Source organism: Caloenas nicobarica, chromosome 1 (assembly GCF_036013445.1).
Source record: "Caloenas nicobarica isolate bCalNic1 chromosome 1, bCalNic1.hap1, whole genome shotgun sequence".
Taxonomy (NCBI): domain Eukaryota; kingdom Metazoa; phylum Chordata; class Aves; order Columbiformes; family Columbidae; genus Caloenas; species Caloenas nicobarica.
Genome location: NC_088245.1, coordinates 28,397,902 through 28,414,393, shown reverse-complemented (window position 1 = coordinate 28,414,393; position 16,492 = coordinate 28,397,902). Strand labels below are relative to the sequence as shown.

Below are 16,492 nucleotides of genomic sequence, written 5' to 3'. Positions count from 1 at the left end.
AAACCCAAACCAAACCAAGTTTTCTTAATAAAAACTTATGAAGCTTGATGTTATGCATTTTTTTATTCAAAGCAATCATTTATTAAAAGTTAATGATTGAGAGAAGGAATACTGGATTTAATTCAGTTTTGAAATGGAACACTCACTTCTGGTTAAGTTTCTGTGACCTCACAAGTTTTAACATTTGTCAGGGTAGTTTCCACAACTCCGGTCTCTTGTGACAATTTGCATTTAGGGTGGTACTTCACATATTCAAAAGGCTGAGAGCATACACAATTGCTGTATTCATCTGGAAACGGTAGTTCATTAAACTATGGTGAGCAGATTATGAGCCTGCCTCCTGTATGTATGGTGAGATCTTCACCTTATTCCTTCCCAGACTCTCTAAATCAGAGAGGCACTAGAAGGCATCTTCTTTCCAAGACTTGTTTTCAAGATAGTTCTTAAGAAGTGTAATAAGGCTAGATGGAGGAGTGAAGTAGGTAAGAAAGCCTGCAGCACGGAGGGGAGGCTCTGGGGAAGGACAGGCAATGTCAGCTTGCTGCCAGATCTAAGTTACCACCCGTGCTTTTCCTGGAGCAAGGCTTGAAGCAACCTCCCTCAGCCTTCTGGACTGTGTATCTTGCACTACTGAGCTTAGATGTGCAGTGAACAATCTCACCCAACGTGTGTTGTTTTTTATTTTTAAATCCAATGTTTAAAATTCAACATTTCAGGGTGGATTTGAATGAGACTTTTTTACCCTTCTTTTTTAGTATAATGCAACTCCATCTGTTCTAGATGTTGAATCCAAGCATGGAGTTGGTGGGCACTATTTAACTCACGCTGCTGACTACATTAATTTATTAGAGTATCCCAAGTGATATTGATGGCTTAACTGAGATGAAGCAAGTCCACCAAATAGCCTTTGTGTTAAGCCAGCGTCTTAGGAGCCATGAGGTGCACATACATGGAAAGTAGTGAATAGTTCTCTTGGCAGAGTAGCAGACTTCTGTTTGGAGTAGGAGCATCTTACTTTGGTTTATATAACTTCGTATAAACTGAAAAATAGTTTTCAATCAACTTTCCTTTTGTGCATATGATTTTGAGTAGGAATGTTTATTATTATTTATTATTATTAATATTCTTATTATTATTTCCTCTTGAGTGTCACAAGAGCGGCAGTAATTTTTCTTATATATATTTGTCTGACATTGTATTGGTTGTTATTTACTGAAATTCAATATGAGTGTGTGTTACACCATGAGTAGCATAACATTGCAGAAATATCTGCCGGGCATCTCTCTCTCTCTCTCGTATTTTAAAAACCTGCATACACTTCTGAAATCCATCCCAGAGCATTAAGTAGCATTTAGGCAGCTACTTACTTAGTATCCTGCAAATCTCTCTACTTGGGACGAAGTTTCCATTGTTATCTTTACGAAATTGATTCAAAGTGGATTTGTGTCTGAGCGTGAAGTGATAAACAGAGATTTTTTTTGTTAGATGAGATTGTATCAGAACGCAGTTGTCAATCAGGCAGTGGGCAAATAACATTATCATATAAGGCATTTTGAAGACTGGTGTGTTTTGAGTATGGTTTGTATTGTTGTTCACATAGAAGTCTTGGGAGGTGATATACATGTTGTGTAGCAGGATTGAGTGGAAAACAGGGTCTGTAACAAAAAAAGGTCTTCCTGCCGTATCAATTTTATAAGGTTATGGTCTAGGTAGCATCTAACTAGTCTCAGCAATGAGCAACGGCAATGAAAGCTTTGTATTCTAAGGAAGCCTTAGATACTGTGAACTGGCACATTTCTTAGTACATCTGTATGTTTCAACTGGATCATTTTACTCCTGAGGTTATATCTGTATCAAGAGTTTAGAATATAAGCTTTGATGGAAGTTTTCATGTGTTTTGCAGTGTAATTTGCTTGTTCAGGCAACATTTTAATTTTCTTGATCGACAGAGATGATAGTTTTCCATTTTAAAATGCTAAATATCACATTTATTATGATTTGTAACTGCATTTTCCCCCATCCAAATAAATGTAACTCTGTTATCTAGAGGTAACTATACTCCACACAACAGGTCAGTCTATTCTTTCTGCATTTCTTGTTTTCCCTTGAGCATTTTCCCAGGTGCGGTGAGTTTTCTGGACGGGGCCGGGCAGCAGAGGCTGCACACTAACCATGCATGCCAGCGGAATGGTGGTGCGATGGCATGTGTGCCGCTGCTCGGGAAGGTTGCACCCCACCTCGGTGTAATGGACACCTTTTAGAAACTTGTGTGGGGTGGTTTCTCTTCTCCTCTCTCGCCATGCCGCCCTGGCTGGGGGCTGTATCCACCGTCGGCATTGCGCGTTCATCCACTGCTGCCGCGGGAAGCACTTGCTCTTGCTGGGGCTTCTGTTCAGGGCTCTGCGGGTGCCCGGAGTAAACCCCTGCTGAGGACCTCAGCTGCCACTTTGATTGCGGTTTTGCCCTTTTTGATTTTCACTGTGAGACAGCCGAATGCCTGGAGATTTGTTTTGAGTTGTCTGAACTCGGTGAATATAGTTAGTAAGAAGCTGACCAAGGTCACCACCCTGTAAGTGAGCTTATTTACCATTGCCGACACAAAAACCTTTTATCATATGTGACCTGCCTGCTTGGTGTGAAAGCTTATTGGGTCAGTTTGTGGCAGGTTAGTGTCAAACATTACAAAAGCAGCACAGATCAGCCTGTGCGTGTGTTTTCTCTGTACATTTTTCAGTTGAACTTCTGCGTACCTTGTACAGTTTTGATCGTCGATAGTTCTCTGTAAAGGCCGTTTCTTGAGTAGATCTGCACCTTTTCATAAAAATGAAGAGGAGCAGATAAAAGGGAAGTTGAAATAAAATAAATATATATTTCAGTGTTTAAAAGGATATGGATATCCCAGTAATATCTGTATGCAAAGATTTTAGAAATAAAAAGTGGTGCGCACATGCAAATGTTTAAAGACATGGACATTAAAGTTGTTTTATTGTTGATATTGTCTCTTTTCCTTAAATGACCATAGCTGTTATAACTGGGATAAGGTATAGAGAGGGCCCCCTGGTCTCTGAGTAACTGTGTAAACAGTTTTAAAAGATTTCAGTCTGTTTCTTGTCTGGATATTGTCTGTGGTAACATTTATAACCCAGTTAAAGTAGATGTTACATGTACTGTATACACTCTTTGGTTAAATCGGCACAAAGTAGCTGAATGTGTGTGTACGATATAACCAGCAAAAACTTGGACGGGTTTGTTAGGTTTCTGTTTGCCTTGGCATTGTTTAACGGTTTTGATGAAGTTCCCTAACAAATCCGTAACTTTTGGGAGTGTGCCAAAGGACTAAGGAAACAGCTTTACTTGCATCGGTATTTAAAAATGCTGCATGGGATGACCTTTTTAACGTCAGGTTTAGCTTTCATCCCAGGCAAAATGAAAGGATAACTGAAGATGAGCATTCGTGTCTGAAAGCTCATCTTTTTTCCCCAACTGTGAGTTGATCTAACAAAATATACTATCACTGCATACAGACCAGGCCTATCGTAATTTATGGCATTCAGCATAGCTTTTGGGAGCTTGGGTCATAGTCAACAAATGTGATAAATGCATTTGATAAGGGAACTAAGGCAGATGTAAAGAAATAGATCATTTTAAGATAGCTGCTCTTTACAGTAATACAGTGTCATAACCGATATTGCTATATCATTGCTTTAGCAGAAAAGACTAAAATATATTTAAGGTTTCCAGAAAACATGTTGTCAGACATTAAGATCATCAAATTTATTCTTTTTTCCAAATTCTTCCCAGCTATATAAATTACATTTAGTTCCAGTTGGATTAATGTGTTCCACTACTCACTCATCTGCAAAAACTATTAGGATTTTGATGTGGTAAGGTCAAAGAGTAGAAGTTAAGTATAGTCTTTATTCTTAACATGTTAAATAGTTTTGAAATTTAAAATAATCTGTAATTTAAAATAGACTCTTTGGTCCTGGAAGCAGGAAAGATTTATTAGGGAGTCTTGTGCAAGCAGTGAAATACATTTTAGTGGTCTCCAACATGGTAATGAAAAACCTGAGGTCATATCTTTTGGAGCGGGTTTTATATAGCATCTTCTTTGTGGCTGGATGGAGGTGGTTTTTAGCTATAGAATTTTTTCTATGGAACTGACAGGTTGCGGTGGGAATATGGGTACTAGAGAAGTATGTGTGAGTTTTGCGTAGCATGTTTGTTATTATCACAAAAAAAACCCCAAAACCCACTGTGGCTGTATCTTTTTCATATAATTACATCTGTAGCTAAGAAACTAAGAAGTAGGAGTCATATATGGAAGAAATTATTCTTCCACCCATTTTATCTGAATGTATTACAGATGGCTAGAGTCATGATTCTGAATTCAGCAAGTCAGGAAGGGCTAGGTAACAGCACGCTTTGTCATGTGTTAAATAATTGCTACCTGGATAGCTATTAAAAGTCAATAACATGAAGAATATAAAAGCATGATTATTTTGGGTTTGTCCTTGAGATGTGGATCAAAGTTTATGTTCATTGTACAAATGAGTCATTGCAAGAATGAAGAGACCAGTAAAGTATATCTCTATGTTAAGTGTTTGTGGAGGTTAAGTAAAATTGTTACATAAAGATTTTCTAAATGGAAAATTAATTTTGCAATCCAGGGAGAAAGAAATAAAAATAAATAGTAGGTAAATAAATTCTTTTACTGTTTCAGTCAGTGAAGAAGAGATTGAAAGAAAGACCCTCCTCAGAGTTTCCATCATAGCACTAGTGGTCAAAATTTCCTTCTGTGTCTTGAACCATTTTTAATACCTTTTACCTTTGAAATACGTTTATTTACATCAACACAGTCACTCCTTGTAAGTATTGATTTAGTGGGGTTGTTTTTTAATTTAGGACGGAGAAGTTCCCTTGTGGGTCGAGAGGGTGCTTTCTGAGTGCAGTCCCTTTTGTTTAACCTATGAACTCTGTCTCTTGTCCATCAGTAAATATGTATATTATAAATTCTGTGAATGTTTATTTCTCTCCCTGCGATTTTACAGATCCCTGCATGAAGCAGGCAAGATTTTGATGAGCATCTTACTTTCAATACTAATACACATAAAGTTTTATTATGGTGTTTTCTTTAAAAAAACATTTGGAGAACAAAATTTGTTGTGGTATTAGCTTCTATCAGCTGTGTTTTAAAGATGCAAAATAGTAAAAATCTCAGTTCCTCAAATATGAATGTTTCTTAGATAGAACTCTTGGCTTCTTTATCTTTTTCCTTCATATTAAAAGAAAATCTGACAGGAGATTGTACCTGAACAAATTTAACACCATCTCCATGACAACCAGCTAATTAATCGCTATCGGTCTGGCTTTGGTCCTCTTCAGTGAACTGATACTCCCCAGCTTTATTTCACATATCTTCTGGGTTTTCTCTGAAGGTCATTTATTTCACGACAGTATTTCTTTGGGAAAAGCAGCCTTTTAATACAAGCAGCAACTTTCTTTAGAAACAGCTCAATCTTACATGTGGTTTCTCCTCAGTTTTGCTTCCTGCACAGTAGTAGGGAGTTTTTGAGGTTGCGATTTTTATTTTTCATTCTTGCTTTTCCTGATATTTCTTTTTCTTCTTTTGGATGTTAAGTGCTCATTTTGTGTATCATGAATCTGATCACATTGCAGTACAGATATTCCCAGGTTAAGTTGCGGTCTAGGTAGTATAGTAAGTAGGTGAAATCCATCCCCAGCAGTTTGATATTTAGAGTGGGCTAAGAGCTCAGGTAGTTACTTTGCTTCTTGCAAGAGATTTTGCAGGTCTGAGCCTCTGTCACTGCATTGCTGTAAGTATTTGTGCTTGCTTGCATAAAGTCATGTCTACACCATCCCACAGTCAAAGTTTCTGCAATATTAGAGGTACTTTGAATCCATCAAGATACTTACTATGGTTACTCCACCATTTTTTACATTATAAATACATTTAGGAGTCCTGGTAATTGTATTACTGTTGCAAGTAATTGCAAACTTTCCCAATATGATAACAGTCTTCAGCCTGTGAACTGGAAGAACGTAACACCTGTAGATGGTCAGGCCAAATGCCCATATAGCTCTATATGCTGTCTTTCATACTGGCCTCTTGCAGCAGATACCCATGATAGACTATAGAGACAGGAAAAGGATGAGGTGTAGGATATTTTCCCAGGAACATTTTCCCAATCTTCAGTGATTTGTGACTAAAGGAGTTCAAGGCTTGCAAGCACTAAAAATAAGAATGAAAGCTGAGGCTAGGAAAGAGCAAGCCTGAAGCTATTCCATACATTAACTCTTTGGGCGCCATATTTTTTGCTGACAATTTGTGGGACACCTCCTCAATTACCTCATGTAATTTATCAGTACTTATGAGAGATGGATGTTGATATTCAGGTGTAGTTATGAACTCTATTGAAGATTAAAGTGGTCCATTAAAAGGATTGCCAAGAGATCTGTGTAGAAAAGCAATAGAAAAATCTGTGTTTTGATTGAGTGCTTTATATATTATTGAAAGTATAAAAATACATATAGCATGCTGTTATGCTAGATTTAAGATGTGCATAAAACTATAAAGAAAGCAAAAAATCATATGGCAACTCCCTTATTTTTCTTCGTAACTATCAAGCCAAACAAAGCAGATTCAGAAGGCTGAGATGCACTGGGAGAGACTGGAAATAGTTTTAGTTTCCTTCATGTGCGGCTTTTTTTTTTTAAATCATTTTTGGGCCCGCTGGAAGAAGTTATGATTGAATATATTAGATATGGATATTTTACATAATAAATGACTGGAGAAATGGATCTAAGCAGACATTTAGTACTTGGGATTTGCATGAAGTGGGGGAAGGAAACTTGTACCAAAACCAATATTAAATTGAAGACAAGTTAGGTTGCATAAGTGATCTTGAAGATGGGAAACATGTTCTTAATGGTCATAGGTTATGTCTACTCAGAATTGCTATCTTTCAGCTACTTATTTGACATTGCGATGTATCTGCCTTTAGAATAATGTATTAATGATTTGTTCTTTTTTCTTTTTTTTTTTTTTCATTTTTTCTTTTATTTCTCTTCCTACATGGCATTCTGCTGAACGGGTACGTATGAAGATTGCTGTGTTCACTGTATCCTGGCTTGCTTGTTCTGTGAATTTGTCACCCTCTGTAACATTGTTCTGGGACAAGCGTCCTGTGGCATCTGCACCTCGGAGTCCTGCTGCTGTTGCTGTGGGGACGAGATGGGCGATGACTGTAACTGCCCCTGTGATATGGACTGTGGCATAATGGACGCATGTTGTGAATCTTCAGATTGCTTGGAGATCTGCATGGAATGTTGTGGGATCTGCTTCCCATCCTGAAATATTTATCCCCTTTTATTTTATTCTCTATAAAACTGGAGATCTTTAAATACATTTGAAGAAAGACAAGGTAGGATTTTCACACCACCAACTGATATTGCACTGTTAATTCCCTATATATAAATATATATTTTTAAAAGCAATCGTCAAATCTGTATTCTAACACAAATTGTATAGTTTTGTATGTGAAACTCAGTCTACATTCCGGCTTCCTTTTGGCTTTGCAAATGGAAGATTTTATTGAAATGGAGTTATAGGCCTGATACTGCAGGCTGTATGAGGGCAAAACTGCCATCAAATTGTGCAACAGGTTTTGGTTAAAGATTGTAGGGCAAAGCCTTAAGTGTTTGCCTTTACCTACTTGGATGTTTAAACACTCAAATGCTTCCATGCATAACATGCCTTCACAGGCATTTTGAAAAGCAAAATGTCTTTATTTCAATCTATTTGGGTTGAAAGCAACTTTGTTTTCTTATTTTAAACTGAATTCAAAAGTCAGCATCAGGAATCTACTGCTGGTTTTGCTACAGTGGTCACATTGGCAATATTTCTTTTGTTTTGAATGTCTCACTGGTTTGGGAGAGATTCCTGGTATTTCCCATTGTCAATATTCATGCTACAGGAAGAACTGGCAAACTGAAATCAATGTAAGTTTTAACACGGACTACAGTACCAAGATTTTGTTGTTATCAATCAAGACAGAATAGAGAACTTATATTTTACTTCAGTACTAATACTACTTGAAATGCTTCTTTTTAGAAAAATACCTTGGAAATCTGTGTAGACATGAGATATATCCTTAAACTAACAGACTGACTGCTAAACTAACAAATCTTCAAAATCTGACTATTAAAGGGAAATTATCAGAAGTTAAGACTCTAAACCTGTACCTTAGTGGCCTTGTCAGTGTTTGTGGCTTTATAGCCAGTTATCACATAACTTAGTATTTATTTCTTTACTGTGTGAGAAAGATCTACAGAAGATGGAAGAATTTAAACAGAATCTAAAGACCAAAATAAAACTGACTTGATCAAGGAATTCTATCATTGAATGCAAAAAGCAAACGCAAAAATGCTTATTTTCAGATACATTTTAAGTGTTATTTTTAAATAACTGTGTAAACAAAGGACATTTTTAAATGTATTATATCCTTTAAAAATAAATGGAATATGATTTAAAATGTTTGAAAAATACAGTTAGGATACAGTAGGCAACTTTCCCTATCGCACCATTAAGTTTTTCTGAGAAATGTCTGTCTTTGTCATTGTAATTGCAAAATGAATTTTGTCCAACACATAAAGAAGTTTATGGTATTCCCTGATTTAGGGAATAATGGTACCTATTTTCTTTACCATCTGCTAGTTTTTCTCCTCCATGTCTGTAGCTCATTAATTTTCTGTGTAAACTACCTATACATCTTGATCTCACAAACTTTCCTATCTACACACCAGATTTCTCATTTGTAGATTGTTGGATCTAGTAAATCTAGGCCTTGTTACAAGTCATCAATAGTCAATAGCATATTTCTGTTGAGTGAATTGACCATAAATGTGTCTGTCCGCTGTAGTGAAATCAGTTTTTGCAAATGTGACAAGCTGAAGATCACAGGAGTGTGAGGCTAAGTCAACAAATGGTCTGATATTAACCAAAGCTTCTCTCTGTGAACACTGACTAGTAGTGCCTACTACTGCAAGTTATCACTGAAGGTAACATAGCCGAATCCTCAACTATACTAGGGAGCTGGGAGGTGTTATGTTTTGCCTCAACATCTGCAATATTGTGGTGTATTCTGATGCAATGCAGATTTACTCAGAGGGTTTCTTATCTGTTTTTGATAGTTACTACAAGAATTGATTCTTATCGTATTTCTTTTTTTCCATATATCGGGCCAGATTCATATCTGTGTTGTATAAACAAAGTGCATTTTCATTAATGTCAGAATATTCCATTGGTTTAGCTCCAGCTAGAGAGCACAAAGATATTATGGTAATAGGCAGGCTAATAAGGAATCATATAGTTAAACTGATAAATTCCCTGAGCTCAGAATCAGGCCCATGGGGCTCAATTATGACTCCTAAAAGTCTGAACCACATTGGGAAGGGGGAAGAGGTGCTTTGGCTGAGTGGCAGTGCCTGGAGGCATTTTGCCTTTGTAAGGCATAACGCCTCTGGGGAAATTGGGGGCATCACAGTGAGCACTGGGACTCGATGCACCTTGGAAAAGGTGTAGGCCATTGTAGGTCTATGGTTGACACTGTAGTGGTGGGGACATGCTCTCTGGGGCTAGGCAGCACCATGAGCTGTCCTTCCTCGTGTCCTTCTGGTCACAGAGAGGTGATTTATGGCTGTTTCTTGTCTGACTGTGCTTTTGAGGGCGGGGAAGAGGACTTCCAGGCTCCTGTCCCGCCAGAATGACTGTGCTGGAGCAGTTCCAGTTCTGTGTTTGGAAAACTGCACATTTGCATATCAGGCTTTTAGCGAATACTGGATGTTAGTAAAAATTACTTTTACCACAGGATGATACAATATTAAAAAAAAAAAAAAAATCTAGAAAATCTAGGGTGCCTTTTCTGTGTAAAAGTTTATTTACACAGTTTGCTCTATACAAACCCCTGTTTCTTCTTACAGGAATTCAGAGGTTTTGTTTATTTGTTGAAACTATGAAAACCTGGGAAATGTATTTACTATTAAGTATTTACTTCCAGTACTGTTAAAATACAAATAATAATTACAAGAACTCTCTTCATGCTTATATGTGTATGTGTACAGACTCTCACGTGCACACACACACACACATGCAGAAATATTATTTCTTTTCCCACTTCATTTGTGAAATACTAGGAAGTGAAAATAGTGTTTATTAACCCTCATAGTGATTAGAAGTATCAAAGTATTATGGACAATTGAAAAAAAAATATGTGAGTTGTTTGACATTTAAATGTAGTCTGCTACTATTTGTCATAGAGATATTAGCACTTTTGTAAAATGTATCTTTGTAGCAGAGAATATTAATATGTAGTTTGAGGAATTCCTTTCTGTATTTATATTATTAGATTCTGTTTTGTAATTTTCACTCTATAGGCAATCTTGTAAGCACCTTGTGTAATTTAAACAAGCAGAATTAGAAGGAAACAAATGTGAAAATATAGGTTAAATGAAATTAAAACATCAGAACTTAACTGTCTATTTTATAATAGTTCTTGTGAACTTGTACAGTGTTTCAGTATATAGTTCTGCAAACTGGCCCATCTGAAAAATGATGATTTGCTATTTGTATTTTATATCAACTGGATGTGCTATTCTCAAACACTATTTTGAAATAAAGATCTTTATTTTGAAACTTTTGGTTGTCTTCTTCTAGTCTTGCCTTGTTGCTCTTCTGAATGATAATTTCATGTCTTATTTTTGATTTTTTTTTCCTGTTATAATACTTCCTGAAGGCTTTGGCTCTTGCGTGATTGCACAGAGGGTGAACGGGTGTAGGTTAGTTGTCTTACAGGTGGAGCTAAACCAACTAGTGCTAGAAGCTGTGCTAGCGTAAATCTGCAATGGTAAAAAAGGTTGACATTAAGAAGGCAAATTCATTCCCTAGTGAAATTGTATTAATGAGATGGAAATCCAGTAATGATTAAATTTGATCAAAATGAAATTTTTTTTAATACGTCTGCAGCAACACGCTTCAGTTTACTAAAAACAAGCTGAACAGAGTGTACTCGGTTTACAGGATTGCAGTAGACATATTAAGGTCTAATGGCCCATGTGGCCTATGAAACGAAGGCCTAGACACAGCACCACTATTTTAAAGTAAGGTATGTTTTTAAAATCGACTAGTGTAAACACAGATAGAGTAGACCATTTAAGCTGTGATTTAAGCAAAGATTTTTTTTCGTGGTGGCTTAAGCTGAGTGTGAACATGCTTATGCTACTTTAAAACTGTAGAAACTGCATGTCTACAGTCTTTTGCACAAATTTTTCTATGTCTATTTTAAAGTTATTGGATGTCCTACTATGTGTATACGTGGGCCTAAAAAAAATCTGATGTGTCGCTTCTGGGTGTTATAGAGAAAAGATGTTAAAACTGACAGAAGTCGTGCTTGAGTTTGTACCATGAAGTCTTGCTATTGACACTATGTGCCAAAATAATGGTTTGTGTAAGAGGACTTAAAAAGGCATAGGCAAACTTTCTGATGCAAATGGTAGAAGAGCCGACTAGGAGAGGTGCGCTGCTGGATCTCGTCCTCACTAACAAGAAGGGTCTGGTTGAAGCAGTAAAGGTGGAGGGCTGCCTTGGTTGCAGCGACCGTGAGATGGTGGAGTTCAGAATCTCATCTGGCGGAAGCAGAATAGCAGGCAGAATTGCAACCCTGGACTTCAGCAGGGCCAACTTTGGCCTGTTCAAACAATTGCTGGAGGAAATCCCGTGGGCAAGGCTGCTTGAAGGTAAAGAGGCCCAAGATAGTTGGTTAACATTCAGGGACTGCTTCTACCAAGCTCAAGATCAGTGCATCCCGACGCGCAGGAAGTCAAGGAGGGGAGCCAGGAGACCTGCGTGGTTAAACAGGGAACTGCTGGGTAAACTCAAGTGGAAGAGGAGAGTTTACAAATCATGGAAGGAGGGGCTGGCCACTTGGGAAGAATAGAAGGCTGTTGTTAAAGGATGTAGGGAGGCAACTAGGAAAGCTAAGGCCTCCTTAGAGTTAAACCTGGCAAGAGGGGTCAAGGACAACAGAAAGAGCTTCTTCAAATACATGGCAGATAAAACTAACACCAGAGGCAATGTAGGCCCACTGATGAATGGGGTGGGTGCCCTGGTGACAGAAGATACAGAGAAGGCAGAATTGCTGAATGCCTTCTTTGTCTCTGTCTACTCTGCCGGAGGCTGTCCTGAGGAGCCCTGTACCCCTGAGGCCCCAGAGGAAGGCAGGGCAATGGAGGAGTTTGCCTCAGTTGATGAGGACTGGGTTAGGGACCAGTTAAGCAATCTGGACATCCATAAATCCATGGGTCCAGATGGGATGCATCTGCGGGTGCTGAGGGAGCTGGCTGAAGTCATTGCTGGACCACTCTCCATCATCTTTGCCAAGTCTTGGGAAACGGGAGAGGTGCCTGAGGACTGGAGGAAAGCAAATGTTACTCCGGTCTTCAAAAAGGGCAAGGAGGACCCGGGCAACTATAGACCGGTCAGCCTCACCTCCATCCCTGGGAAAGTGATGGAACACCTTATCCTTGGTGCCATCTTAAGACATATCAAGGATAAGAGGGTCATCAGGGGCAGTCAACATGGCTTCACCAAGGGGAAGTCGTGCTTGACCAACCTCATAGCCTTTTATGAAGACATAACAAGGTGGATTGATGATGGCAGAGCGGTGGATGTGGTCTACCTTGACTTCAGCAAAGCATTTGACACCGTCTCCCACAGCATCCTCACAGCTAAACTGAGGAAGTGTGGACTGGACGATAGGGTAGTGAGGTGGACCGCAAACTGGCTGAAGGAGAGAAGCCAGAGAGTCGTGGTCAATGGGGCAGAGTCTGGTTGGAGGCCTGTATCTAGTGGAGTCCCTCAAGGGTCTGTACTGGGACCAGTATTATTCAATATATTCATCAACGACTTGGATGAGGGAATTGAATGTTCTGTCAGCAAGTTTGCTGATGACACCAAGCTTGGAGGAGTGGCTGACATGCCAGAAGGCTGTGCTGCCATCCAGCGAGATCTGGACAGGCTGGAGAGTTGGGCAGGGAAAAATTTAATGAAATATAATAAGGGAAAATGTAGAGTCTTACATCTGGGCAGGAACAACCCCAGGTTGCAGTATAGGTTGGGGAATGACCTATTAGAGAGCAGTGTAGGGGAAAGGGACCTGGGGGTCCTGGTGGACAGCAGGATGACCATGAGCCAGCACTGTGCCCTTGTGGCCAAGAAGGCCAATGGCATCCTGGGGTGTATTAGAAGGGGGGTGGTTAGGAGGTCGAGAGAGGTTCTCCTTCCCCTCTACTCTGCCCTGGTGAGACCTCATCTGGATTATTGTGTCCAGTTCTGGGCCCCTCAGTTCAAGAAGGATAGAGAACTGCTGGAGAGAGTCCAGCGCAGGGCAACAAAGATGATGAAGGGAGTGGAGCATCTCCCTTATGAGGAAAGGCTGAGGCAGCTGGGTCTCTTTAGCTTGGAGAAGAGGAGACTGAGGGGTGACCTCATTAATGTTTCTAAATATGTAAAGGGTGGGTGTCACGAGGATGGAGCCAGGCTCTTCTCAGTGACAACCAACAGTAAGACAAGGGGCAATGGGTATAAACTGGAACACAGGAGGTTCCACTTGAATTTGAGAAGAAACTTCTTGGTGAGGGTGATGAAACACTGGAACAGGCTGCCCAGGGAGGTTGTGGAGTTTTCTTCTCTGGAGATATTCAAAATCCGCCTGGACGCCTTCCTGTGTAACCTCACCTAGGTGTTCCTGCTCTGGCAGGGGGATTGGACTAGATGATCTTTTGAAGTCCCTTCTGATCCCTAACATTCTGTGATCCTGTGAAACAGCATCATTTGGGACTTCTTATAGATGTTCTAGCCAGTATCCATAATACATAATATTTCTAGGAAACAAAAGGCTTCTGTGAAGAAGGGTAATGAACATCTGGGAGATTTGGATTGAGTAATGACTTTATTTCAGCCATAGTACTCTTGTTAAGAACTGATTGTTGAGTTGGGTGAATCATTGTTTTCATAATCCTCTAAATGAGAAGCTTTTCAGAGCTGTTCACACATTTTAAAAAAAATGTCTTAATGATTGCAATATTTGATATATGTTCTTGGAGAGCAATGCCAATTGTATTGATATATTTCCACAGTAAAACTCCTTTTGTCAGCAGTCTTGTAACCTTCTGAAAGGCAACAGATATATCACTGAATGAATCATAGAATTAATCATGTATCTGAAGTCTTACTCTTGGCCCCCAAATTAAATTAAAGATTAGAGAAATATCTCCCTCGTGTCTTCTCTCTGTCCCTCTCTCTATCCATATGTGAGTGCATACACCATGTGTCAAAAGAGGTAGTGTTGATGCTGACAGTAGTAGCTCTAGAATCGGCAGGCATTAATCTTACTTTTTTTTCCTATCTTCTAACACTTCTGCCAGTTTTCATCACTTCCAAAGAGATCAGGAGGACATGAGCTCAATTTTAGCATCAGGATGTTGAAAGAAGTTCAATAAAAATAATACCCTGCCCCTATTTCCATGATGCACTTTTTCCCTGTTCGGTATACTCAAATGTGAACTTGATTGCTTGTACAAAATTCAGCCTCCTTGTAAGCACTTGCATCTGCTATTTACCAGTGATTTGGTACTAGTGACATAAAAGGATGGTGTTTCTCTTCTTCACAAGTCTTTGATATGATGGACTATTTCTAGTATAGCTGGAAAGAGAAATTTGTATGAATTACCATTCTGCGAAACAGTCAGATATTGAGTTTGATTAGGCGATCTTAACCTCCATATGGTTTTTAGTCTATCAGTTCACCTCACTTAAAACTTAATTTAATAAGACACTACATGCAATCCTGTTTACCTCCTTTATGTATGTATATTATACCAATTGTTAGTACATTACTATTCAATACTCATAAAAATGGGATGTTGGATGAAAGATTCCATAATACATTTTACATTTTGAGTAGTATCTTACTAATTTTTATTCTGATATGCATATGCTATTTTAACTGACAAAATACTCCACTGTAATTGAGGCTCTTTATATCATCTCAGTAGGGTATGTAATTGGTGCCCAAGCACTATACAATTCCTCTTCAATCAGTGGTGTAAGCTTCTGCAATTTTTCTCATCTCCAAGTTGCACGAAGTGACCACACTGTGAATATGCTGTACTCCAACTCGTATGTGTTACACATTACAATCTTTTCCCACAGCACCTAGCTTTGTTTCTTTAGCTTCATTATGAGGTGTTTTTGTGTGTGTGTTGGTTGGGGTTTTTTGTGTGTTTTTTTTTTGTTGGTGGTGGTGGTGGTTTTGTTTTGTTTTAAATCTTTGTTGTTCAAAGACAACAGAAAGGGCTTTTGTTATGAGGGTCTCAGACAATACCATGATGTATGTCATGTCGTAAATTATTTCTTCATCTTTTCTGTGTTCACTGCTATATGCAACTCCTAGTCAAACAGACTTGTGAAAGTGATATCTTTGGAACATATCTAAGTAACTAGCTCAACAATGGTTTATATTTGAATATATGAAGTTCAAAATATATTGATTGTGTCTTGCTCATTAAAATAACGAACTGAAAGTTCTGTCAAGATGAATTCTGCAGAATCTTGCAAACTGGCAGTTTTCAAAATAGTTCTCACAAGAATAGAGCAGTACATTATTTTAAAATTAATATCTTTTATAGTGGCATATATATGCTAGTTTTTAGATTCTGTGCTACTTTCAGTTACTGAAGACTAATAAGAACAAGCTGGGAAAAAAGAAATGCATTAAACAACATGGGTTTGCTTTCCTCCCTCGGAAATGCAGCTCCATTTGTCTGATTTTTTCATGTGAGGAGAAGACACCTTGATTACATATTTAATGTAGACTAACGGCAGTGGTTTAGAATCCACAATAACTTCAAGGTCATTACAAGTAGCGTGTGAAGGATAAAGGGAAACGCAGTACAAGGATTCCACTACTGTTGACAACTGCTATCTCTGCATCAGTAATCTGCTTCGCAACTATCAAGCTTTCATCAGGTTAAGTTTAAGAAAATTAAGGTATCCATGACCGAAATTTTATATTCAGTCTTGTTTCTTCAGAAAGAATAATTAGACATATTTACACAATTACATTTTGGTAAACTATTATGCCAGCTTAACTGTAACACGTATTCTGGTAAAAGTACATTAAACAGCAATCCAAAAGCAATTTAGCTGCTAAAGGCATTATTTTCTATCTAATTATTCACAAATTAATGAATAAAATTAAGTTCCAATCACTGAAAAAATGAAGCAATGGTGAGAATCACAACTACAGATTAGTTAAAGCTATGCAATGCATAACAGAATTAAAGCTTTCTTTTATTCAAATTCAATGCTTAAAAAAGAACAAATCCATCATCTTGAAATTTGACTTGTAGCTTG

The 16,492-nt window shown here is 38.3% G+C and overlaps 1 protein-coding gene across 3 annotated transcripts in view; it reads left to right on the top strand.

Moving 5' to 3' along the window:
• Positions 1-10,696, top strand: part of MDFIC (MyoD family inhibitor domain containing) — a 50,621-nt gene extending 39,925 nt beyond the window's left edge. For all 3 annotated transcript variants that reach the window (XM_065658715.1, XM_065658716.1, XM_065658714.1), the window contains exon 5: positions 7,128-10,696. In XM_065658715.1, the coding sequence (XP_065514787.1) occupies positions 7,128-7,375 (248 nt within the window). In that variant the 3' untranslated portion in view covers positions 7,376-10,696. The remainder of the gene's footprint in view (positions 1-7,127) is intronic.
• The last annotated feature ends 5,796 nt before the right edge of the window (positions 10,697-16,492 follow it).